This window comes from Kryptolebias marmoratus, linkage group LG22, assembly GCF_001649575.2.
Source record: "Kryptolebias marmoratus isolate JLee-2015 linkage group LG22, ASM164957v2, whole genome shotgun sequence".
NCBI lineage: Eukaryota > Metazoa > Chordata > Actinopteri > Cyprinodontiformes > Rivulidae > Kryptolebias > Kryptolebias marmoratus.
In genome coordinates, this window is record NC_051451.1 from 7,928,434 (window position 1) to 7,954,334 (window position 25,901).

The 25,901-nt window shown below is 39.3% G+C and overlaps 1 protein-coding gene across 1 annotated transcript; it reads right to left on the minus strand.

Annotated features, from left to right (window-relative positions):
• Window positions 1-3,836: 3,836 nt before the first annotated feature.
• On the minus strand, window positions 3,837-25,820 carry slc22a15 (solute carrier family 22 member 15). The gene is made up of 13 exons (XM_017434273.3): window positions 25,543-25,820; window positions 22,690-22,839; window positions 22,427-22,559; window positions 19,052-19,216; window positions 18,780-18,909; window positions 17,971-18,031; window positions 14,992-15,158; window positions 12,561-12,701; window positions 11,621-11,706; window positions 10,752-10,860; window positions 10,598-10,670; window positions 5,849-6,007; window positions 3,837-4,443 (listed from the first exon to the last, which is right to left on the minus strand). Exons 1-13 carry the CDS (start codon window positions 25,624-25,626, stop codon window positions 4,399-4,401), a joined length of 1,503 nt encoding a protein of 500 aa, XP_017289762.1. The 5' UTR covers window positions 25,627-25,820; the 3' UTR covers window positions 3,837-4,398.
• Between the last annotated feature and the right edge of the window lie 81 nt (window positions 25,821-25,901).

The window sequence follows — 25,901 nt, forward strand, 5'->3', positions numbered from 1 at the left end:
CTTGTTTTTTGGCAGAAATTAACTCATCAAGTTAAGTCAGATGTGTCAAATAGACTTTATCTTTTAAATCAGTGAGATTTTTCAGTCAGACATGAAGTGTCAACAAGGTTTGAGGGTTGTTCAATCCAAACAGGAAGTTTAAGTGAGAAGCAGCTTAGAATTAGAAAAATACAGTATGTTAAAAAACTCCCGTATTTACAGATTATTAGACATTTCATTTCACCTTTGTGCTCGCCCTCATATGTTGCTGTGCAGAAATGTCAAAATAAAGATTGGGTTTTCTGAAAACAATAAAATGAAATGTAGTTGTTGATTTCCAAATCAAACATTTTCTTTGTAAAAAACAAAAATAAATATCAAAAAGGAAGTTGAAACAGTTTCTGCTTTTTTGTGCACCTTGATTTGTCAACTAAATGTTGGTTCGCACCCGTTTTACCGATGTTTGGCATGTATTTATTCACCAAATTTCGAATCATCATCAAAGTCAAACCTCAAAGTTTGTAGCTTTTAGTCAGAACCAAAGATGACCTGCTAAGCTGAGCTGAAAAGAAATGTTTCCAAAAGAACATAGACAAAGTTTTAGATTGTTAAAATGGTTACACTCAGAGAGGTACTTCCCCCGATCAGCTCCACAGAGGCTTTAGCACCTTTACAAAAAAAAAAGAAAAACAGAGGTTCTTTACCAGATGTATATAACAACAACAACTTTCTTATGGCAACTATGGTAGATGTCTCAGAAGTGGGGTATTAAAAAAACATTTGTCATTCTGTTGTGTTTGCATGAGTTTGGCACTTATTCTTTGAGGCTAAAGTGGTTCAGACTATTTTCCATTTTTTTAGAGGTTGGGTTGTGGCGCAAACAGATCCAGGAGTGGAAGCCAGACCCCCGTCTCATTTGTCTCCATGTGTCCCTTGCGACCTGTCCAGGGTGTCCCCCACCTCTCGCACAATGACTGCTAGAAATAGACACCTGTGACCCTGCACGAAAAAGCAGAGAAAGAAAATGGATGGATGAATGGATCTGCGTGGAATCTAGCCATTAGGGAGCACAAGCCAGTGTATCTATCGTGCCGGTCCTAAGCCCGGGTCAACAGTGAGGGTTGTGACAGGAAGGGCATCTGGTATAAATTTTTTTTTGCCAAAACAAACATGTGAGTTCATCCAAGCAACACCATGCCAGATTGGTCGAGGCCCTGGTTAACAACAACCACCACCGGTGATGTTCACAAGGAATGTAGTCTAGTTGAAAAGAGTGTCAGATAAGCTGATGAGTCTGAAGGTAGAAGTGGAAGGTCTGATGTTCAGTGTTGTCAGTGGTTATGCTCCACAGGTTGGATGTGATGTAGAAGAGAAAGAGAAATTCTGGAAGGATCTCGATGGGCAGGTTTGGTTTTAAGGAAAGGAACCAGGAAGGATGGACGGTGGTGGATTTTGCCAAGAGGATGGAAATGGCTGTAGTCAACACCTATTTCCAAAAGAGGGAGGAACACAGGATGTCCTATAAGAGTGGAGGCAGGAGTACGCAGGTAAACTACATTCTGTGCAGAAGAGGTAACCTGAGAGAGATTATGGACTGCAAGGTTGTGGCAGGGGATGGTGGTGTGTAGGATGACTGTTGTGTTGAAGAAGAAGAAAAGTGTAAAGGCAGAGAAGAGGACCGAATGGTGAAAGTTGAGGAAAGAAGAATGCTGTTAGGAGTTCAGAAAGGAGCTGTTAAAGGCCCTGTGTGGTAAGAAAGAGCTTCCAGATGACTGGGCTACTACAGCGATTAGAGAGACAGGTAGGAATGTGCATGGTGTGTCATCTGGACAGAGAAAAGATGATAATGAAACCTGGTGGTGGAATCGTGAAGTGCAGGAAGTTATCCAGAGGAAGAGGTTAGCCAGGAAGAAATGGGACAATAAGAGGACTGAAGAGAGTAGTCGTGAATATAGGGAGATGCAACACAGGGCAAAGAGGGAGGTAGCAAAGGCAAACCAGAAGGTGTATGATGAGTTGTACAAGAGGCTGAACACTAAGGAGGGAGAGAAGGACTTGCATCGACTGGAAAGACGGAGGGATCAGGCTGGAAAGGATCTGCAGCATGATAGGCTTGTTAAAGATAGAAATGGTAATGCTCTAACAAGAGAGGAGAGTGTGATGGGAAGATGGAAGGAGTACTTTGAGGAGCTGATGAATAAAGAGAATAAAAGAGAAAGAAGAGTAGAGACCATAGAAACTGTGGACCAGGAAGTGGAAAAGATTAGTGAGGATAAAATTCGGAAAGCTTTAGAGAGGATGAAGAAGGGGAAAGCAGTTGGACCTGATGAAATACCAGTGTAGGTATGGAAATGTCTAGGAGAGATGGCAGTGAGATTTTCAACTCGATTATTCAATGGCAAGTTTGAGAGAGAGAAAATGCCTGAGGAATGGAGAAGTGTGCTGGTACCAATCTTTAAAAACAAGGCTGATGTCCAGAGTTGTAGCAGCTACAGGGGGGTTAAGTTGATGAACCACATAATGATGATCTGGGTGCTAGACTTTGACAAGAGGTGACTATTTGTGAGCAGCTGGATGGTTTTATGCCAAGAAAAAGCACCACAGATGCCATCTTTGCTTTGAGAGCCTGATGGAGAAGTACAGAGAGGGTCAGAAAGAACCTCATTGTGTTTTTGTTAATTTAGAAAAAGGATATGACAGGTTGCTGAGGGAGGAGCCGACTCAAAATTGTGAAAAACAATACACAAATATTTGGTTGCGTTCACACCTAATTCTGTTTGCGACCAAGCCTGAGTGTCCCTCTTCTATGTATATTTTGTCTCTAAGCAGGCAGTTATTTAGGGATTCTAGTTAAAATTACCCAAACTGGCCCTGAAATTTCACTGATTCACTCAACTTCACCAAACACAGGAAATAAATAAATTAACAGGCATCAATTTAAAAAAAAAAACATACATCTCTAGAATATTGGAAACTTATTTGAGAAGGGTTTCAGATGCCTGAGATGACTATATGAATTATTGTAGCCCTACAAACGTTTCAAGACGTTTTCAGCCCAGTGAATATCAAATATCAGTTGAATATCAAAGCATCTTTAAGCAAAATTAACCTGTAACTCTGCTGCCTGGAATGAATGTTTACATTTTCTAATAATCTGTGTACTCTACTTCTTTACTTGGTCCAGTTTCTTCTTTTAAATCTCACTACAATATTAAAATAAATAAATAAATAAGAACAGCCAGATTGTGGATGGTCTTTGCATGGTTTTGGTGAGTTCTTCAGCGATGTATTAGGAATGCAGTGAGCAATCGCACAAGACCATGGGGGAGTCCATGAGGGGTTTTGAGCATACACAAAATATTAGTATTAAGTTTGTGGTGCATTATTATGATAGCAGATTATTCATGAAAACTGGCTATGACCCCACTACTCCCTCACCATACTGGCAGCATTTCAATGGCAGGAAAAACTATAGAGTAATAAAGGTGCGGCAGTGTCATGATTATTTTTACACCAAGGGAGGGTTTCCAAATTCGCAATCCAGCCATGTTCTAATAGGTCACGGAGAGCCTAGTGGGGTCATCATCCAGTGTGAAGAGCACCTTAAAGCCTTTCGGATCACCGTAACAACTGAAAATCTACACAGAAAACTAAATACAAATGTTAAACTATGAAGAAGATAAGACTTTGTAAGCAATCTTTGAGCATGAAGTCAGAACACTGAAGTAACGTCTCCATTTTCCAACACTGTTTATCGCCAGCTCTGTGGGTGAAAATCAAACTCAGAGGAACGTATCTGACACACGAGCTTCCAATAAAAAAGCTCATGGTCACTTAAAGTGAAAACAATTCATCCATCATGTTTCCCTTTTGTCTTTGTTTCATGATGATGATGAACCGTTTCCGTTTCTAAACCAAACTCTGGTCCCAGCAGCTCATGTTTCACATAAACTCAGAGCTCCTGTTAGTGTTTGTTATCAGTAAACTTTAACTCTGGTCTTTCTGAAGTAATCTACAAAAAGAAATTAAAAAAAACAAAAAAACATTATTCTTGACTGAGAAAACTTTCTCCAAGAATTTAAAAGGAATGTTTTGTGTTTTACTTAGAATGTGGGTTTTTGACCTGAATAAAGTCAATAATTTAAAAAGACATTTGTTTTGGTCTCTTCTCTGCATCACTGAGACACATCAGTCCTGTTTTCCTCCAGAAAAAAAGGCACCGATAACGCAACAGAACACAGGAAATAAATGCAGAGACGATCGACTGTGCAGCCTCGTCACGGAGGCAGAACATCCCTGCAGCATCATGTCACAGACATTAAAGGAAACCTGGTGAGCATCAGCCCTCCCCAGTTCACGAGAAAAGGCTCTGATGAAGATGTTCCCACAGGATTAAAGATTAGGACGAGACAACTGGCTTCACTTGTGGTTTGACTTCCATTTGTTATCTTCGTACAGCAAAGCCTGCAGGCAGAAAAAAAACAGGAAGATTTGGTCAATCAAAGAAACTCAAATCAATAAAGATTTGCAGTTTTTTTTAGCGATGATCAGGAAGTTTAAGACGGGATTTTAGAAAAGAAGTTTCACGTTTGTGTCTAAGGTAAACATTGCTTTTAGTGTAAGACCAGAAAATCTGAAACTTGGACAACTTTCCTTGTTCATTTAATAAACCTAGCCAGTTAGAAACTGTGAGTTTACAACCCGATTATGAAAAATCCCGGATGTTGTGTAAAATGGAAAAACAAAAACCGAATGTAATGATTTGCAAATCTCAAATTCATATTTTCAATCACAAAAGGAACATAAATATATCAAATGTTGAAACTAAGAAATTGGACCATAAAAAGGTCAGGTTGTGACAGAGGAAACAAAAGGCTGTAAAAAAGCAGTAGGAAAAACAGCTAGAGGAACCTGAGGTTAAATCAGGTAATTGGCAACTGCCTCTCTGATGGTATGGGGGTGTATTACCCTATGGCAACGGCAAGTTACAAATTCAGAAAGGCACCATCAATGCAGAAAGTACATACAGGTTTTAGAACATCTGCTCCCATCCAGATGACGTCTTTTTCAGAACGGGCTTTGCATATCTCAGCAAGACAATCCTAAACTGCATCCATTAAAACCGCTTGGCTTCATCTAGAAGAGTCCAGGTGCTGAACTGGCCAACCTGCAGTTTGGTGCATCACGAACAAGAAAATCTGGCAATGACCCAGTAGAGTTGAGCAGCTAGAGTCCTCCATCAGACAAGAATGGGACAACATTTCCTCTAAAACCTCCTGCAGCTGCTCTCCTCAGTTCATAGATGTTTACAGACTGATGTTAAGAGAGGACGAGAGGGCTCACAGAACCTAAAACATGAACCTGGAACAACTTTTTGAGAAGTGTTGGTGCTATCAAATTCAAAATAACCATATTTTCTCTTAAACATTGTCTATTTTTTTTTGTTTACACATTTGATATGTTTACTATGTTCCACTGTGAGTACAATATGAGTTTGTGAAAATATGAGGTTTTTTTTTTACATTTTACACAATGTCTCAACATTTTTGGAATAGGGATTGTGCTTTCATAAGTTCTAGGCAACAGGTTTTATCCAGTTTTATTTTTGGAAATAATTAAGTCTTACCTTGCAGTGAGCAGATACTTTTATTATTTAGTTCTGTCTCTAAGAAGTGTTAATATGCGATTTTAGAGGTGTTAAATATAAAGAAGATCATTAAGGTTTGTATGCAGAACCCAAACAGAAAACAAGATAGGATTAAACCCCAGAATTTAGCTTTATATTATTTATATGACTGTCGGAAGGGAATGCTGTAGTGTCAATAAGCTACTCCTGCTGTTTGCTGTAGCTACTGCTGCGTTTTATCACCTTGCTCTCCAGAACACGGCTGTGGATCGGGCTGCTCAGGTCCTCCAGAGTTTCTGCTGAAGGTCTGTTGAGGGTTTCAGGCAGCAGGAGGCCCAGACATCCTGCAGACAGGCCGCTGAGACAGAACACGGTGAAGGGCATCGAGGTGTGAAGAGCTCGCTGGGAAAAAAAACAAACAATAAAAACAAACGACTGATCAGTATCCATTTCAACTGTAGATTTCTGAGTTTACAGATTACAGGTTTGGTCCAGTGGGGTCAACAGAACCTTACAATCATGAAGAAAAAAAGCCTACCTTATTTCAGCTCTTGGGTTTTACATATCAGGACATAATAAAAATTATCTTCGCTTTATTTTTGTCAAATAAATGACAACATGATGGAATCTGTTGCGTGTTTTTGTTTACTTGAGATAGGATTTGGATAATTTTATAACCTGTTCAAAACCAGATCATGTTTATTTTGTCCTGTTACGTAAAACCGGAGAACGGAAAGAGGGTGAACTTTGTTTTTTTTTCCATGACTATGTTTAGTCGAAACTGAAAGGTATTTTTGTTTGCTTTCACTTTCTCTTCTATTCATGCATTTATTGTAGTTGTATATGCAAATTCGTACATCTACACCAGGTGTCTCCTCATTCCAAATACAGTCGTGTCGTGGATGAATTTACTCAGGGTTTTTCAAGTTGTGAATGTTTCTGTCGTTTCATCTGCTGCCGTTTTTAAAAACAACGTTTGTCGTTTAGTTGCCAACGTGCACTGCAGTCACCACCAGGTGTCGCAACACCGTCGGGCTTCAGCTCCTCACAAGTTAAATAGAACGGGAAACTCCCGGAGTTCAGAACAGATCAGCTCAGATCGGGGATTTCTAACCTCTGAACAGCTTTCTTCAAATTTCCCCAAACAATCCCATTTGCGAGGGTGCGTTCGTGCATTTGTGTGTGTGTGTGTTATGCTAGTTGTCATAGTTTTAAAACGGGATCAAAAGATAACGTCAGTTCAAACCAGTATGACTCTTAAAAAAAAGGAGTATACAGTATTCCATGCAGAGACTGAAGGGGTTTATAATCCAATAAACCGTTATAGATACAACTTGTGAACAAGGGACGGAGCTGTAGCCGCTTTGGGCAAACCTTAAAAATAATGTGTAACGCATCATTTAACGTGATCTTTTAGAGCTCAGAGTGTGTGATGACGATGAGGATGGACCTTAGTTACTACAACATCAAATTTTAGCTCATAGGGGCTAAAGCAAAACAATCATTTCACTGATATTTTTTCTACACAATCATTTTACCGCCCGCTCCACATTTGAGAGCCTTTTTTTGCGTATTGGTCACTTCCCAAAGGTTTTCATGTAAAGAGGAGTATACTGTCTACATGGCCTTAGTCAAAGTACACAGTATAGTGTTTTATAGTGTTGTAAAAAGGACTTTAACCTGCACCATTTAGATCCTGAAGACCAACAGTATTTTTAAGAAAGAGGGCGATTTTGAGCAGCTTTTCTGTAGTTTACTTTCATGTCATTTTAGTGTGTTCAATCTATTCAATAATAACCTTTTTAAATAAGGCTGGAGTCAGATGTAAAGTAGTCATACAAATATTCTACCATCTCCATAACTTTTCAGTGCAAGTTTCAAACTTCAAACAATAAGCAAAAACAATAAAGAACTATTTACCATAAAGTGCAACTGTGCAAATGGATCTTTTTTTTTTTTTCCAGTTGTGAAACCAAATACCCTAAGCAGGTTTTACAGGTTCTGAGGAGGTGATGACAGACAGGGCGGGATCATCGGCACTTACGCGCATGCGTGATTCGTTTGCAGTGTGCCGAGGAGTGGAGTGTGTGTCTGTGCTCTGACTGCGGCTGGAGGGACGCTGCAGGAGGACTGAGCTGCCTGAGAGGGCTGTAAGAAGAAGGATGGCCCGCTGCAGCTAAGCTGGCAACGCTGCCTGCACCCAAACCTGCTCCACTCTGCTCTGGTTGGCTAAAACTTTGGCTCTGGTTTGCTTTATTTGTTGAAAGCAGAGTCAGTTTAATCCCTGTATTAAAATTAGATTGGACAGCTTTAACAGGACCACAAAATAAATAAATAAATAAATAAATAAATAAAAATAAAACATTCTCCCCCTTCTCATTTTTGCAGATACCAAAAATCTGTCATGGCAACGGAGAACTTTAATCCCAAATCTTAATATCTGTAAAACTGACTAAATCAGAGCTATTTTTGTGTTAACTAAAGTTAGTTAGTTGTGATGGCCATCTTAAATTGGGTTGACTCCAAAAGCTAAATCAGTTGTAGATGTCCAATTTCTGTTGTGAGTTTCATCAAAGTCTTTGTAGTGCTTCATGAGATTTTGCTGACAGACAGACAAACTAACAAACACAATGCCTTTTGGTAAAAGATAATATTCTGTACAGGAGACGCTGTTGAACCAAGTGTTTGTTGCCAGGAATATGGTCATCACATTCCATCACAGAGTAACTCCCAAAACAACCTCATGAAGTCCAGATGTGACAGAAGGATAACTGGGTGTTACAAGAAGTGCTAAACATATTTAGGGTTCTGGGCTCTTTTTAAAAAATCAAAACTGAAAGTTGTGTTGAAGACTTCAGCATTTTTCCAACAACAGAAACAATGCCTTTTTAACAGACCGTCACAAAGGTCCCACTTTAACTCTAAAACCTGGACTGAGGTCAGGAAGCACTGAGAGGCTTTGAGAAGTATCGTATTTTCCGCACTATAGGGCGCACTGCATTAAAAGATGCACTGTCAATGAATGGTCCATTTTTGAACTTTTGTCATATATAAAGGCACACCGGACTATAAGGCGAAAGGACTATTAAGGACTATTAAGCGAAACAAAACGGACCCCCGTCTTTTCGAAAGAATACTGCACCGATGTAAGCGTCAAGCATAAACGCCTCCAACGCTCGCTCAGGTCTACGTGCCGTGCGCGGAGCTCTGGGCGAGACAGCAAAGTGTGACAATAACTGAGCCTTAATGCTGCAAGCGGTGCAGCTTTGTAGTTTAACCAAAGTTGTACTAAAACATCACGACTTCTTACATATATAAAGGTGCTCCGGATTATAAGGCGCACTGTCGTTTTTTGAGAAAACTGAAGGATTTTAAGTGCGCCTTATAGTCCGGAAAATACAGTAAAAGAGAAGATTCAGAGAGTCCTCACTTCACAGTATTCAGAGCTTTAACTTAGCACTGAGTTGAAGCACCTTTGACAGCAGTTACATCCTCCATTTTTGGGTTTGATGCAACAGCCTTTGCACACCGAGCTGGAGGATTCCCTATCATTGTACTTCACAGATCTTATCAGTCCTAGTATGGTTGGATGTGTACTTTTAGTAGATCGCTAATTTCAGGCCTTTCCAGAGATGCTTGATAGGGTTTAGGTCAGGACTCTGGCTGGGTCACTCCAAGACATTCACAGAGTTGTCTCTAACACGGTCTTGTGTTGTCTTCACTGTGTGCTTTGGATCGGTGTCATGTTGGAAGGAGAACCTCCAGCCCAGTCTGAGAATAAGGAGGCTGCTGAGCTTTAAAGGAACCTTCAGCGCAGCAAAATTTTTTATTTTTTTTTGTAGATTTCCCCAGGTCTGTGCCTTGCAACAAACCTTTCTCTGAAATCTGAAGGCCCTGTTGCTGAGAAACAACCCCATAGCATGATGCTGCCACCACCATGCTTCACTGTTGGATGGTGTATTCAGTTCCTTTAACCTCATGGCTTGGTTCTTGTTTTAATATCCATTGTCAGCTAGGAGGCCTCCTAAAGAGAATGCTTATGTCAATGTGTTATTTCAGCTTTTTGTTTAATATAATACATTTACACAATTGTAGAAAATTTGTCATTATGGGGCACTAACTGTACATTGAGAAAAAAACCCTGAAACAATTGTAGCATCAGGCTGCAACAGAACAAAATTGTGTGTCAGATGGGTAAAACCAACATTAAACAGAAGAGGCGGCCTCAGGTTTTAACTTTCCAGCACTGACAATACACCTTTGAGTTTAATCCCCAGACAGTTTCGCACTAATTTACACCTTCATGTATGTGAAACATCTCACATGGTGAGGAGTTTAACAAAGAGCCCAACGACCCTCAGGAGGGAGGGGAGGGATCCCATGAGAGATCGCAAAATCTAATGTGATCAGTTAGAGCTCAGAGTACGTGTTGTGGTTTATCTCAGCACCTGTCACAATAAGTTCTAGCTCTACATCTGTAAAACTGACTTAAGTTACAGCCATTTTGTGTTTGCTAAGATCAAATAGCTGTGGCAGCCATGTTGACTCTACACGTTAGTTGTAAATGTAGATCTAATAACTTCTGAGAGTTTCATTAAAATTTACCCGATTGTCAAAATCTCACGAACCAACACACGCACACACAGGCAACTGCATGATCACCCATCTTTTATGTGTTCACTAACAGTTACACTTATGATTACATGTATGCTTTAAATCGGCTCTTCAGATCAACATTATACACACGGGACAGTTGTTTTATATTCATGTTTGGCATTTGTGTTTCATCTCCAGGTTTATGTGAATGTTCAGCTTCATCTGAGCAGAATAGTTTTACTTTCATTTTACAGGAAGTGAAATTTGACCTTAAAACATTTTCAACCTCTGGCGCTTAATAAAGATCGACGAAGGTTACAAACAGAAACTGAGCTGAACTTCTCCTTTCACAAGTTGGGTCAAAAATGAAAAAAAAGTGTTGGTACAAAAACCTACCATAGAAGGAACAAATGGTGCAAGGATTCCTCCGACTCTGCATGACATGGAGCAGACTCCTAGCCCAGCATTTCTGCAACACAAACAACTCAATGTTTGACTCCGGCGCAACGGAGTCCTGCACGTAACCGAACCCTCTGCACATTCAGGTCACCTGATCACAGTCGGGTAAAGCTCAGACGTGTAAACGTAGGCGATGTTGAACGCCGCGCTGACCATTAGTTTTCCCACAAGAGCCAAAGTTGTGATGCTCAGCAAAGTTCCTGTTAGCAAATAGAAACAGTGGCAGAGTTTAATTCGCTATCAAATCTAACCTCATGTGCACAAAAACACAACAGATTTCAACGTGTCATTATTTTTATTAAGCAAAAACAAAATGAAAACTGTGTAAAAAAAAAATGTATTAAAAAGTCCACCCTTGCTGCTTCCTCAGGAATAAGGAGGTTCAGTATCAGCCAGGTGGTGGTACTTTAACAGAGCTGTGCAGAAACAAACCTCAGGGAACTGAAGCAACGTTGGAAAGAATGGGCCAAAACTCCTCCACAAACACGTGAGAGACTGATAACGTCAGACAGAAAACCACTAACAGGAGTTTTTGCTGCTGAAGGAGGTTCTGCTGGGGAGGACTTAGTTTTTCCAAACACAGCTTTTCCGTTTTGGCTTCATTTTTATCTCATAAATAATGACACGGTGGAATCCGTTGCGCGTTTTTGTACACTTGAATTTAGATTTGAGTAATGTTAGGACCTGCTAAAGACCTGATCGTTTCCATTTTGTTCTGATGTGTAAAACAACAGCTGAAATAGTGTCGTGGAAACCATTCTTACACTCCATGGGGATTTTCCCACCATGACTGACCTCATATCAGCTCCACCCTTGAGTTTCCCAAAATGTCTCCTTTTTTTAAAACACTGATGAACTCTGACTCACTGGAAACTTGACATACTGCAGTCATATCGGAGTGATTTAGTTTCTCTTCACAGCCTGGTTATTCACCAGTACCAGCAGATACCAGGGCCTCACCTGTGTTTTCAGGGATGAACATGGTGCAGAGGCAGGCGGAGCCAGCAAGACACAGAAAACTGGCCATGCTTTTCCTTCTCCCAGCCCTAAGCAGTAACACAAACAACTTATCAGAGAGTTTCACATTTTTCACAAGAAAACTTCCACATTTACACTAAAGTCTAGTTTCTTCCACTAAAAATGTCCTAAAAACACATCTTTATGTCGTGCACAAACTAAACAGCTGTTCCAGGACCTTCATGACTAAATGTTTGATTTTACTCCCCTTTAAAAATTTAATACTGGAATTTATTCACACAAAATTACTCTTTACTGTGGAATGAGATGTTTCAGGATGCATTCAGACTGACTCAGTCCTTAAAACATAAAAAACAACACTTTTTTTGTGTTAAAACAGCTTTCTGTAATGGGTTTTAAACACGAGTCCACACAGGACTAACAGAAGAGTTGCTGCAGTCAATTTTTATTTTAATTCCCTCATTCTTGGTTTTATTTTTTTTAGGATTTTTGAAGTTCCTGACAATTAAACACCTTACATTCACGTAATCCAACCTGAAATCAGTTAAACAAAATACATGATTTAGTTATATCTTTCTAATGTTTTCTGTTTGACTTTATTACTTTATTTTTAAATACATTTTAAAATATATTTAGGGGCTTCGTTTTTCCCTCCCATCTTTCCATTTTAGATTTTTTTAATAAACTTTACTCACTTAAGAAACATCTGACAGTAGCACTGCTCAGCGTTCTGAAGAGTTAAATCTATTTCTTTTTGTCAGAAGAAGGCAGAAATAGGCAGAACATTGCAGCGCTGCATATTTAATCAGTCCAGGATTTATCGAAAACCACTTTTCAGAAACCTCTTTGGGCAGGAAAGCAGATACTCTGAGGTGTGAGCGGATCAAATGTGCAGGAAGTTCAGAGTGTGTGTGTTCCTCACCAGTTTTTATTGATGAAGTAAATGCAGAGAGGGTAGGCGGGCAGCTCCACCAGGCCATACATGGCAACATTAACAAAACGGCTACCGGACGTCTCACTGGCCCCCAGAGTCAGACCATAATACACCAGGCTGCACGCATACCTGCAACACGTACCAGGTACAGAACCCATCTCAGAAACGATCTTTAAAAACTCGGACAGTTTCTGCAGAAATGCTGAAGCAGCTGCCTGAAACTCCACCTTCTTTCTCTGAAGCCCAATTTGGGGACTTACTTTTGTGATAGTGTCAGGAGTGAAGAAACCAAACTGTAATTTTAAACAGTATTGCATTACACAATGTACTGCTATAAAAGGTCAAAACACTATTGCTTACTGAGCTGCATACTTTCACATATTTTAAAAGAACCAACTCTTAAAGTTCAACCTGAGAGCTGCAAGGGTTCTTCAGAAAAGGAGGCTGACAGTTTCTGTGTTTCAGCTCAGAAATGATCTGAGACGCCACAAATATATGGATGTATGGAGTTTTACATTAACATAAATGGTTATTGTTTTTTAAACAAACTAATTCCACATCATACTGCACTGTGTCCTGAGGAACAACCTGTCTTCTCTTGTAAAGAGGATTGTTTACAGTAAACTGTTTTTACAGTAAACAAACACTGAAGCCACTCCGATGTCATAACCTCACAATTGCAAACTAAAAACAACAAAAAAAATATATATATATATATTCATGAGAATAGAAAATGAACATGACAGTGTCTTTGAGGATAGAAACTAATTTGAAAGATTTATTGCAAGAAAAGCCAAGTAATGCTAAACTGACGGTGACCTCTAAAACATGGACCTTGTAAAGTGTTCATTTCCTTTACTTCCTTGTGACAGAAAGAAAAACACTCTCAAACCAAACCCTCTGAGTATTTTTCCTCCTTTTAGGTTTATTTAATTCCTTCACAGAGATACAATAACTTATACACATCATGTTAAGAGTGAAAGGGGAAATAAACACCAGAATGGTACTGCAGAAAGGAGGTTTAACAAACTCTGACTTTATTCTTAAACTCTGAGTTAACTAACCCAGAGGGAGAAAACCCCAGGTTTTCAGTTCTACAGAAGCTGATTACGATGAGGTTAAACAACCTTGAGATAAGAGCATAAATGTGCAGAATAGAAAGCCATTTTCAACGGACACCTTAATTCATCTTAACAGCAGCAGACAAAGACAGTCGGTTTCTAAAAACCGGCCGTGAGAACACAGGGGAGCTAAACGGAGGAACAGCTGATGACATCACAGTTCAGCTCAACTCTTTGGTCTATCCCAAAGCCTTAACTCATGCTGGCTGTTTTTAAGGATATGAGAAAACCTATTTGTTTTCAAGATAGTGCGTCTGTAAAATGAGATTCTAAAAAAAAAAAAAAAAATCACTTTTTTTCTGATACTTAATCATTTTGATTGAAATGATGTTCAGTGACAACAAGTCTGATACTTTCTGTTTTCCTTTTTTGGCTGTTTCCTGCTGCAGAGGTTGCAACATCGAGCAAACTTGCAGTAAAGATTTGACAGTTGCTTTACGCCGGATGCTCCTCCTGACTCAACCTGCAGCCTATCAACCACGGTGGTGCACTGAGTTTAATTTACCTCTTTCTGGAACAGAAAACATTCCCTTAACTCTGGGTCAACTAACTCAGAGTTTTCACTAAACTAACTTTCCTACCTACCGGGAGAGTTCGATCTTTATCATCAGAAAGGCCTCCAAAGATGATACAAGTCAGTTAACAGATGCAAGTTTCTATAACTACACCCTTGGCTCAGTGAGGCATGAACAGGAACTTAAAACTCTTAAATAAAAGGAACAATGACTAAAAGAGAATTTGTATTAATATACTGACATGAGTATAAGATTTCCAACAAAACGGTGTCACATCAGAGGCAAACCTTTACAGCCATCCAGCTAAAAGTAGCTGAGTATTTATGCTCCATGTTAAGAGATGTTAAATATACACACAAAACAGGAAGTACAAGAGAGGAAGCAGCAGCTTTATTTATTAATGTGTTAAAACTCAGAATGGAAAAATGATTACTGAGGCTGTTTTAGCGAAAGATGCATTTTTCTTTGCAGTCTGACAGCAGGTTTAACGATATTAGATGGGACAACGGGACATCAGAAAACTGAGTCATCAAAATCCAAAGAATGAATTCTCTGACCCAACAATCCTGAATGCATGTGTCTAGAGTTGGAGCACAGACAAGGTTTTCACTGCGTCCTTGAAATCAATAGGGATCACCTTTAACCCATGGGGTAAAAGCAATAACAGTGTAACTAAAGCAGCAGCGGTTCTGATCCTTCCCAGAACTCGAGCTTTCAGGCGGGAACTGTGTGGTTATGAATCTGATCGTGTGTTCCGTCCAATCTCTGCTGCACGATACTCACCAGATGTACATGAGCACCACCGTCCGCAGGCGGAGGACCGGGTGGATCGCCAGCTGCAGAACACCAGACCGCCTGTTGTCACAGTTACCAGGTTTGGCGGCACCAACGCGCTGCAGTTTTAGGTTGTTGGCATGGTTGCCATTCCTCAGAGCCATATGGCGCAAAACCTGCAATCCAGAAACATAACCTGGAATTTGTAATTTTGTTCAAAATGGTAAATAATGTTGATTACTCATCCTGCCTTTTGAATATACCAGGGTTTTTTTTATTATTGTTTTGTTTTTCCTAACTGTAGCAAAAAACAAACAGCTGTGTTTTGAAATGATAAGACATGCAGTCATGGAAAATTATCATTCTCTCAAATGGTTGTGGAGGAGTTCAAGCCAGTTGCTTCTCTGAGGTCATTGCTGATGTCTTACCACTTTGACATTGTGTTAACACACACATGTATGCTCCAGAGCAGCAAAATGCCAAAACTCCTGCTTTTACTGAGGTGATCACACTGATGATGATCAATTGATCTGCAGCTCCAGGCTGATACTGAACCTCTTAAATTCTGTGGAAACAGCAAAGGTGGACATAGTTTTTCCCACACACAGCTTTTTTAATTTTTTCTCCATTTTTGTTTAATAAATAATGACACTGTGGAGTCCGTTGTGTGCTTATTAGGTTATTGTTAGAACTTGGTAAAACCCAGAACATTTTTAATATGTCCTGATACAGAAAAATCATAGAACTGAAAGACGGTGGACTATCTTGTTGTGCTGACTGTATAACATCACACAGCCCTATCACAACTCTCCTGAAGGTCAACTTTGTTTTTAAAACAACCAACCAGCAAGAAACAACAAAAGGAAGGCGTTACACTCTGTCAGGCTTCCTTCCCGACACTGACTTGCATTTTCTCACTGTAAGAGCCGACAAGTAGGACGAGGAGACAATTTTAACGATTCCTCCAAACTAAAGCCAATACAGAAACCTTCTCAGCTGCGTGCAAAAAGACACGCACGAAGAAAACAATATAAACACAAACCCTGCAGACTAATTTTGAAGCAAAATCTAGTGTTATTAACAAAATAAAAATAAAAAAAAATACACTGAAACACAACACATAATTTATGTTTCTGAAAATGTCCACTCATTCTGCAGATCTGACTAATACTCTCTAAGCAGCACATTTCCCCCTGAGCTCATGCTTTTCATACAGTCTATGAAAATAAGTCTGGAAAGACAAAAGACAACAGCTCGCCTTCTCTGCACACGTTGTCATTTGTTTCACCACTCTAATCCAGGAAACGTTACAGAGTCTAAATAAGATGAAGAAGCCTAAAAAGAGGCCTATTTCTCACATCACTAAAGGGAAAAGCACATTAAACTCTGTGCATTGCTACTCAGTATTCATTTCCTGTCTTCATGCAAATTTTACACATGATCTAAACGGAAAAGAAAAGCATCTTTGCATCTGATAACTCTTGTGAGGTTTAAGCCACAGATCAGAAGCCCGTAACACAAAAAGACCACAAAGTCAAAGATGGATATCTTCTCTGCTTCTGAGTGAGTTCATGTAAAAAGCCAGGTTAGGATATCGATCAGTCACAGACAGCTTGTGCTGCAGAATACCCTCAAACCTAAATGTTACATTTAATGGCCACACTTTGACATCTTTTTGCACTGATAAGACCTAAAACATAAACATAAGCAGACAAAGAGGGTTCTTTTGTATGACCCATTTTCCTTGTTTTGGACTATGGATAAAAAAATAAATGCAAATGCAAATAAAAGAACACGAGAATATTCAAACAGTTGCAAATGTACCCACTTTCTGGGAGGAGTGCTGGCTTATCTGGAAGAAATGTGGGTGTGGCAACATTTCTTTAAACTCTGCTCATTTCATGTTGGTTGCTTTTCACGTCTAAGGACTTCACTAACAACAGTACACTCCTAAACAAATGAAGAAATTGGGCTGATCCAACCAAGATAAATAAAATAATAAAAAAATCTGTAAAAGCTAGCTAATTTATAATCACAATTTCTGCCCCATCGTTCAAATGATGATTTCACTGTAATTACAGAAGTGTGTTAAATATAACCAGAAATGTAATTAGATGAATATCAGCTAAATTGATTTAAGGTATATGGTGGCCATCTTGAACTGGCTGACTCTGAATGTTAATGAGTTGTAGATACACATTTGATGATAATTTTCTACAAATTCACTAAATTCTGTCAAATGTTTAGAGATATTTTGCTAACACCGACAGTGTTGACATTCCTCCAATGCTAAAGACCAGATTTAGGAATAGTTTGTGCATCCGCAGCTGTTTCCATCTCTGAACTGACAGACATATGCCCCTTTTCCACCAACTCTAAAGGTCCCGGCTCCACTCTACTCGGCTTGCTTTGCGCGCATTTCCACCGGTCCCTGCTTTGGAGCAGGGCCAGCTGGGTCAGCCCTGCTTTGTTGGGTGGCGCAAGCTTAACTCCTCTTCACTCATTGGTCAGATGCAAAAGTAAAGACCGAAGAAAACAACAAAAGACAATTTTGGAACTGTAGCAAAGTAATAGGAATATAAACAACAGCGTTAGATTACCCTGCAACGTGTAGACCCCAGCTGAAGGCGCTGTAAAGGCTGAAATCTCTGATGGATAACAGCTGTCCTACTCCGGCATTCAGAGCATTTCTTCCACTGTGCCTCTCTTCCTGAAGTCTCAGGAGAATCCCCATAAGTTTAAAAACCAGCAACAACACAGGGCCAACATTGTCCATAGCGCTTCAGTTGTCTCCATAAATGACGCCAAGTTTCAGTAGCACCCCCTCCCCCACCCCCCACCCCAAAACGCAACATAAGGACGCGTTCCTCTGCTACCGACCAAACTGGCCGGTGGAAACGCGATGCAGTTTTTATAGAGCTGAGCCAAGCCAAGCCGAGTAGAGCCGGACTACTTAAGTAGAGCAAGTAGAAAAGGGGCAATATTTACCTCTTCAGCTCGCTCCATTCGCCCCTGAGAATACAGCCACCGAGGTGATTCAGGAAGAGTTCTGCAGGAAAATACAACACATTTTTATGAATGTAATGGGTGGTTTTGGTTTAAATGGACAATAAGGCCCTGTTTTTTGTTTAATACACCTGTCACCATTAAAGCTTAGGTGTTGGTGCAACTTAAATCATGTGACGTCTTAACCACCCTGGCGTTTGTGATAAAAACAAAGACAAACACTTCTGTGCCAGGCGAGTTGTTCTCCTTGGTACTACTTATAGAGGATTTTAAAACTAGATTAATGTGAAGCTTAAAAGTCAAAGCGTCAGAGTGAGACTTTACCGAACAAATACTTTCCAACCTGATCCGCAAAATATGTGTGAATACCTTTCAAACATGTTCTATAATTAACTTTGGTATTTTTAACACTTTTTACACTCTGAGTTTATTAATTATTGGCCACCACTGAAAGGTGAGAGGTGTGTGTGTGTGTGTGAGTGTGAGATTAACCATTGGACAGACTTTAATAAGACGTTCAGAAAATAATTGATAGATATACCTCTACAACTGACAACCCAACTCAGTATTTTATCTGAAAGTGTTTTTCTTGAACTTGATTAAAAGTCAAACTTTGCATTGTTTTATATTAAGTAAAAAGTTTTTTGCCTGGATCTGAAGTTGAGTAAAAACATATATCATACAATTATTTACTACATTTCATTTTGTCTGTTTATTCTTTGAGTTTAAGGAGTCATCATGGATGAAAAGCGTTTCCATTTCATGTGTCCTGTCTGCATGTTTGGACTCACAAAGACAGCAGGAAGACGAGGACACCTGAGGAGTTGGCCACTGTGGCCAGAGTCCTCCACGGCCGGATGAAATATCCCAGAGCTCCGAACACGACGATGCCGACAGCAAAAATGATGCTGGTCAGCGTTCCTGCAAAGAAGAGGAGTTAAATCTAAGTAAATCCGAAGCAGCTCATTTTTCAGAAGCTACAACAGGAACAAGTTCAGCTCTGTTAGTACTTATATATATATATATATATATAAAAAATGATATGAAACTGTCATTTTCATACCCGTCATGGCCCAGTAGGACTTTCCCACGTACTCCTGAGTGAGGACAAAGCAGACGAGGCCCATGCCGCCGTTCATCAGCCCCACCAGGAGACGAGACGCAGCGAAAACCTCATAGCTGGGCGCCAAGGCCGTCACATAACCAAAGATCACCTCAAAGAACAAACCTGGGGGGGGAAGAATGAATGGTGGTAAGCAATAATGTGGAGAAGAGAAGAGGATAAAATTCAATCATTAATTTTATCAATTTTTTTTGTTTCTACAAAATGAAGTTTATGTTAACTCCAACAGCTCGGTGTGAAATCAGGAACTCAAGGGGGAAAAAGTTCAGAGTCTCAAAAAGCCACAATCAAATTACATTTTCATGATAAATGTGGCTCCATTTCTCATTCTGTCATCTGTGAGATGTTTGCTGATTTCAGTTTTAGCTTTCTTGAAAGCTCTGCTGTTAGTTACTTTTTTATTTTAAAAAAATATACAATAAATAAATATTTAAATCAGCCTACAGATGTGTTAGTAAAAGATGCTAATGAATAAGTGTCAAAAACTATATATACTATTTGACAAGTCAAGTCAAATTTATTTATATAATACTTTCAGCAACAAAGCAATACAAAGTGCTTTACAACATGAAAAACACAAAAATACAGAATCATAAAACACACAACAATATCTAAAATATGAATCTAAATTAATTCTAAGATCAACTAAATGAAATCAGGAAACTAAACATATCTAAAATATTAGACACTAAATAAGTAGAGAGTAAAATGTATCTAACTAAGTCATACTACAAATAAAGCAAAGATAAGCTGAGGAGAACCAAACTATGATAGAACATAAACCAAACTAGGATTTAAAAACCTCAGCCGAACAGATCAGACATGATAAAAGCTGCTAAACTAAAATAAGTTTAAACAAGCAAAGGCAGGATCAAATTGACCAAGTCATACTAAAGTGAACTGGGGAAAAAACAAACTAAGATATAATTATACTACCATTAAACTAAACTAAACTATCATTTAAGGACCTCAGTAGAACAGACTAAGATAAACTATACCTTTGCTAAAGCTAATTCAACTGAAGTTTCAGCAAATGCAACTATGCTAATGTTGGTTTACTTATAGGTTAAGCTAATTAAACTATGCTAATGAGATGAAGTGTGAGGGAGAAAGGGAGGGAGCAACATAGATACATTTGGCAAGTTGTTTCTTCTTATTTTTATGCTTCTGTCACAGTTTTCATTTGGCTGCTCCTCCTGCAGCTTTGGAAAAACTCAAACCCCACCCCCACCCCAAAAAAAAAAGTATCAGAATGTGTGGTTCTATCAGGAATACTGCACTATGACTTTTGTTAACAGTACGTGAAACGATGTAGACCAAATTCTCACAAGAAAAAACAAATAAATAAACAATAAAAATGGACCCATGAACAACAACTGGGATTTTGTTGAAACAAGTGAGAAAACCCAGTCCTGCTTGGAGCTCTGCAGCTCAGACTTCACAGCAGAAACATCCTTCAGAGATTAAACGGTAACAGAGAGTTGAACTTTACATGAGATTTTCTCTCAAATCCCCCCAGGGTGCAGAGTGTGCGCACCCAAACACTCATTGACTTCCACTGTATCCGAGCTCAGCATTTTCTCTTCAAAGCAGGAAGTGGAGGGTTTTAACTTGTCATACCGCCTACCTGAAATACTGAAGAAACGCATAAAGAAACATTTGTGATGGCTGTAACCTTTATGCCATCATGCTTTAAGAATTCTTTTGATAAGACTTCATTTTTGCACAGCAGCTGCAATGGCGTGCTTCAACACATATTGAGAAAACGCTGTTCGCAGTTTTAAAGACCCATCCAGTCCACACCCTTCACTTCTTCCGCCTTAGGGAGATGTTAAAAGCTTGGCAAGCCAACACTGTAATTAAACAGCAAACAGAGCAGAACTGAGCTGTTTTGATTAGAATGACTCCACTTTTCATTCCCCAGGTTTGTCAGAATCATTGGGTCCTAATCTGGAATTACAAAATGTGCATTTCTGGACATTTTTACGGAAATATTATTTACAATAAAAGTTTGTTGTATTGGCATGTTACTGTTTAATGAATATTGTTCATCTGTGGTGCTTCGGTTATTTTACAGTTCTTGTTCCGTTTTACTGTTTCCTCATAGAAACCTGAATTTTAATTTAACTAGAAAACCCGTGAAGAGATGTTGACGTACGGCCAAAGCAGCTGCTGCCTGACAGCCCATCATTCATCAGCTTTTAACTCTAAAGCCCAAAATTCCTCTGGGACTTACTTTCATAATAACATAACTTATGACAGAGCCAGACTTTTATTTTGAAGGGAAGATATGAGATTTATTTTGAAACCTCAGATCAAAACCTCTTCATGTTTGTCCTTCAAGTTTATTTTTGGACTTCAAACTCTAAAATGCTGCCAAAATCTATGGGAGAGACCATGATGAAATAATATTATGAAGAAGAACGTGGTGAATAATTGAAGATCCACTGGCTCAGGATCTGCTGAGTCACTGACTGCCATGTGCACACAGAAGCACTCCTAATCAGACAGGCAGACAGAAATACAAACTAGAGAGTGAGCCTCAAATGCTCTATAGGTCAAATCAAAATCCTTGAATCGGGAGGGGCAGAAGCTTCTGGTGGCCGTGTGTGTACATTTTTTTTTCCACTTCAGGGTTTGAAAAAAAACTTTAGAGCTCAGATATAATGAAAGTCAATGAGTGTTTCGGTGTGCACTCCACGCAAATTTGAGAAAAAGCCAAAAATCTTAGAACAGTGAAAGACACGCGAGGTGAAAGAGGACAAAAATGCCTACGTTTTGATGAATAAACTGTATAAGAAGGGAAAAAATTATGAAAGTAAAATGTTTCTTTGAAGAGGTTTTGGAACGTTTGACACCTAAGCTGATTATTCTGTGGTAAAATCTTAAAAATGATACAACTTAAACTGTGTTGCCTCTGCTTTTTGTCTATGTCTACACATTACACTTTTACCAAAAGCTACATCAAACTATTCCTGATGGAGTTGAATATTTTGATGATTTTTTTGTATGGATTTTTCTTCCCACAGCTTTTCCAAAGCTGGGAGAGGAGCAGTGAATTAAAAATTGTTACAGAAACAAGAAAAAAAAAAAAAAAAAAACTGTACCAAGAATGCTTGAATGATTATGATTTGGCACCCCAAATTAGTGTCTTGAGATTATAAATGATCACCACTTTACCAAGAACTGGCAGCCCTTCTGAACCGGTCCCCAAAAACTTTAATCTTCATCAGTGCAGAATTGCCAGGACGCAAGAAAAATTAAGTCTACTTCACTTATGGAAGAAAACCTGTCAAAATGGGCGTTTTTCCTCACCTGTCAGGTAAACGGGTCTCCTACCGATCTTGTCTGAGAGAGGCCCAAAAACAACGTTCCCGACCAGGAGCCCAGTGAAGAAGAGCGATCCGGCGAGACTGACCTTATAGGCCTGCTGCTTGATGAGAAACCACTGAGGGACACAAAGGAAAAAGTGGGCACACGTGGGCTGGTTCTTTTTGTTTCAGCTGCAGACTTCAGGTGTTTTGAAGTCCGAACGAGCGTACAGACCGATGTGGAAAAAGTGTGTTTGGCTCTCTGACCTCTGTCACGATGGATTCAGCGTCTTCTGTAAAGGTAACATGTTGCTGCAGCTCCTGCTGACTGGACGGGACCCCGTTCTGCTGCTCAATCCGATACTCCGGTGTATATCCAACCAGCACAATCAGCATGGACTGACAGGCCATGTACACCTGAAATGCACGCCAAACACAACAATCTGAAGCGAATTTAACGGCGTTAACATAAAGCAAACGCACAAGCACGACTGTAAAAACCTGCACATCTGGGGTTTAAAAACAGGACAAACACGCTCGTTTTTCTGCTGCTTTGATTCTTGGAAACTAAAAGTTTTCAAATAACAAATTTAAGTGTAACTACTATACCTAAAAAGTAAAAAGAAATTTAAAAAAAGACAAAATTTGAGTCAATTTAGGTTAAGAGATTTACGGCCGGTAACATAGCATTTACATGATAAAGAGTGCTAAACTATTACAAAAACTGTCACTGGAAAATAAATCTAAACACCAAATAAACATTTAAAGTATAACTCATGCAGAAGCCACTGATTTATGTTATCCTGAACTGCTAACAAATAGCTAAGCCAATATTTCACTGGGCTGCGACTGTTAGCGAAAATAAATTTTCTCTCAAATTTGTTTCTCAGTCATTATGAGCTTCTCAATTTAGTTTCAGTAATTGTCGCGTTCAAGCCGCATCTTTTCTGAAATACCACTTGTGTATTTAGTTATTTTTGCCGCTGGATGGGGAAGTGTGGACGCATCTGTAACGTGACACTGTGTGCGTCGTTTGCACTTGCAAAGTAAATGTTCATCATAACGTTTGGACTTCTGTAACTGTTCATCGACGCAGTGCAGAGATTCCCTTCACGGGAAGTTTTCTCCTTCAGCTCTCCTTACATCACCCGTCTTACCATCTCCAGAGCGGGTCACCACAGCCTGGGTGCTTCCAGGAAAAACAAAAAACAACAAGAGTAGTGGCGTTTTACCACGGCCGATAGAGGAATAACAGGTCTGTGATGCCCTTAAATATCAGAGGGTTCACCCCCACCACATTGATCAAGAGCCTACATTTAGTTTATTGATGCATGAATGCAGGTGTTTTGAGTCTAATTTTTCTTGTAGACAGAGTACAGCCGACTTCGCTTGAATTTTTAGGCAAAAAAATGTGAATTATTTTAGGAGCTTAACGCCCAATTTGTATAGAACTGCTGTTTAAACTTTTTTTGTCTATCTTGAGATAAGGGTTTTTTCACAAAACATCCAAAACTAAAGCCACAAATGTCCAGACCTAACAACTGTACCACCAACTGTGCATAGCACACCTGTCAGAAAACTGTCCGAATAATCATAATCCAAAGCAGGAAATTCCTCACACAACAATCCTAAATATGTGTCTGGAGTTGGAGAACAGACGAGGTTTTCAACAGAAATCATCCCTGACCCATGAGGTGTCCAGCTGTGCAGTTTGACATTTCTGTGTTAAAAGGGTTATCAATTTAGAGCTCGGACAAGAAATTGTCCCTGACAGACAGATGAGTGGTGCCAAAACATAAGTCCAGTCTCAGGTTCATAAAAACCATGCTGAGAATAAACGATAATGAACAAAAGACTTTGTATCTTTATAGTAAATAAATATATATATATATATATATATATATATATACACATATACATACACACACACACACTTAAAGAAAGTGTACTCCAGGAGATGAAATCATAAAAATGGCGGCTATCAAGGTGGATGTAAAGTGGGCCAAGCCCGAAGACCTCAGGTCTAAACCCTTTAACCCAATGGTGTCCAATCCTGGTCCTCAAAGGCCACGATCCTGCATGTTTTTGTTGTTTCCCTGCTCTAACTCGACTGGTTCAATGGTTGACTTACCCTTTTAATAAAATCAGGTGTGTTGAAGCAGAGAAACATCAAAAACATGGGAGGATAGTGGCCCTCAAGGACCAGGATTGGACACCACTGCACCAGATTAGTCATTGTTTAACAGAGTGGAAAAGTGAATAGGAAACTCTTTGTATCTGATAAGAACTATGCACCAAAATAAGGTGATATATTTCCCCTCCCCCTTACTAGTAATTATCGGGATCCAGTAAGGTGAATTATTATAAATGTATGGATGACCATTCCAAAAAACAAAGTGACTGTAAGAATGGAGGACTTTTCTTTTATTCATCAGGTGTACACTTGTAGAATGATTGTCATTTTATTTACACATATTATGGAGTCAGATACCACAGCAGAGGTCCACAAAAACTCCTGATAAGGCTGATAAATATGTTCAAACGGGACGATGAACACTTTTGATATTAAAGTGGGATGTCTTCATGCTATGGCAACAATAAAAGGCAACAACATCTAGTTTTTGTCTGTTTTATTTGCTGTATATACATGGGTTTCTCCTCAGAAACACTCAGACACACCTGGGTTTTACCTGGGGCCATAAACATGCTGGGACCGGACTCTCTTTTTTGTTTTAAAAATGTTAATAGGATGTTTTCTTCAATGGAAACAGTTCTGCTGTTCGACACAAAACCGAATCTCAAATTCATTCATAAAGAAACATTTTAAACAGTGATTTTGTAACATTTTATTTAAACATGTCAAGGACGTACTGAATATTTTAATTACCAACCCTTCTAGATAACAAAGAAAAAAGGGAACCATTACGATAAATTCGGCAACAGTTTTACGTCATTTTAAGGACTATTTATTGTCAATAAAGCAGAACTTTGACGTGTTTTAGCATTTCAGGCTACTTTGGCTGCGAGTGAGAGCCACGTAATAGCACTGCATCTGCTAACGTCATCCCTCTCCGCTTTCTTTCTCATAATTAAATGATTTATTTTTTTAACGCCACCAACCTGAGCCAGGACGAGCACGGTCACCGCTCGCTTCTGATAGGGTCCAAACTCACCGACGGTCTGAAAAGCTGCCTCAATATCCATGCCAAAGAGGGCGAGCGGTTGGCAATCCGAGCTAGCATCGCCGCCAAAGACAAAAGGTGTGCAAGAGAGTGACTCCGCATTTACTTCCGGGTTCGTCTCTGAAGCAACATTTTTAAAAATGTACTAAACGCAATTTAACCACATTTTTAATAAACCCTAAATACGATACGTATTATTTTAAAAATATGGCATAAAATGCTTTCAAAGGTTATTTGTTACAACTGATTCTGAGCTAGCATCACCGCCAAAGCAGATAAGCAAGAGTGTAACCCTAC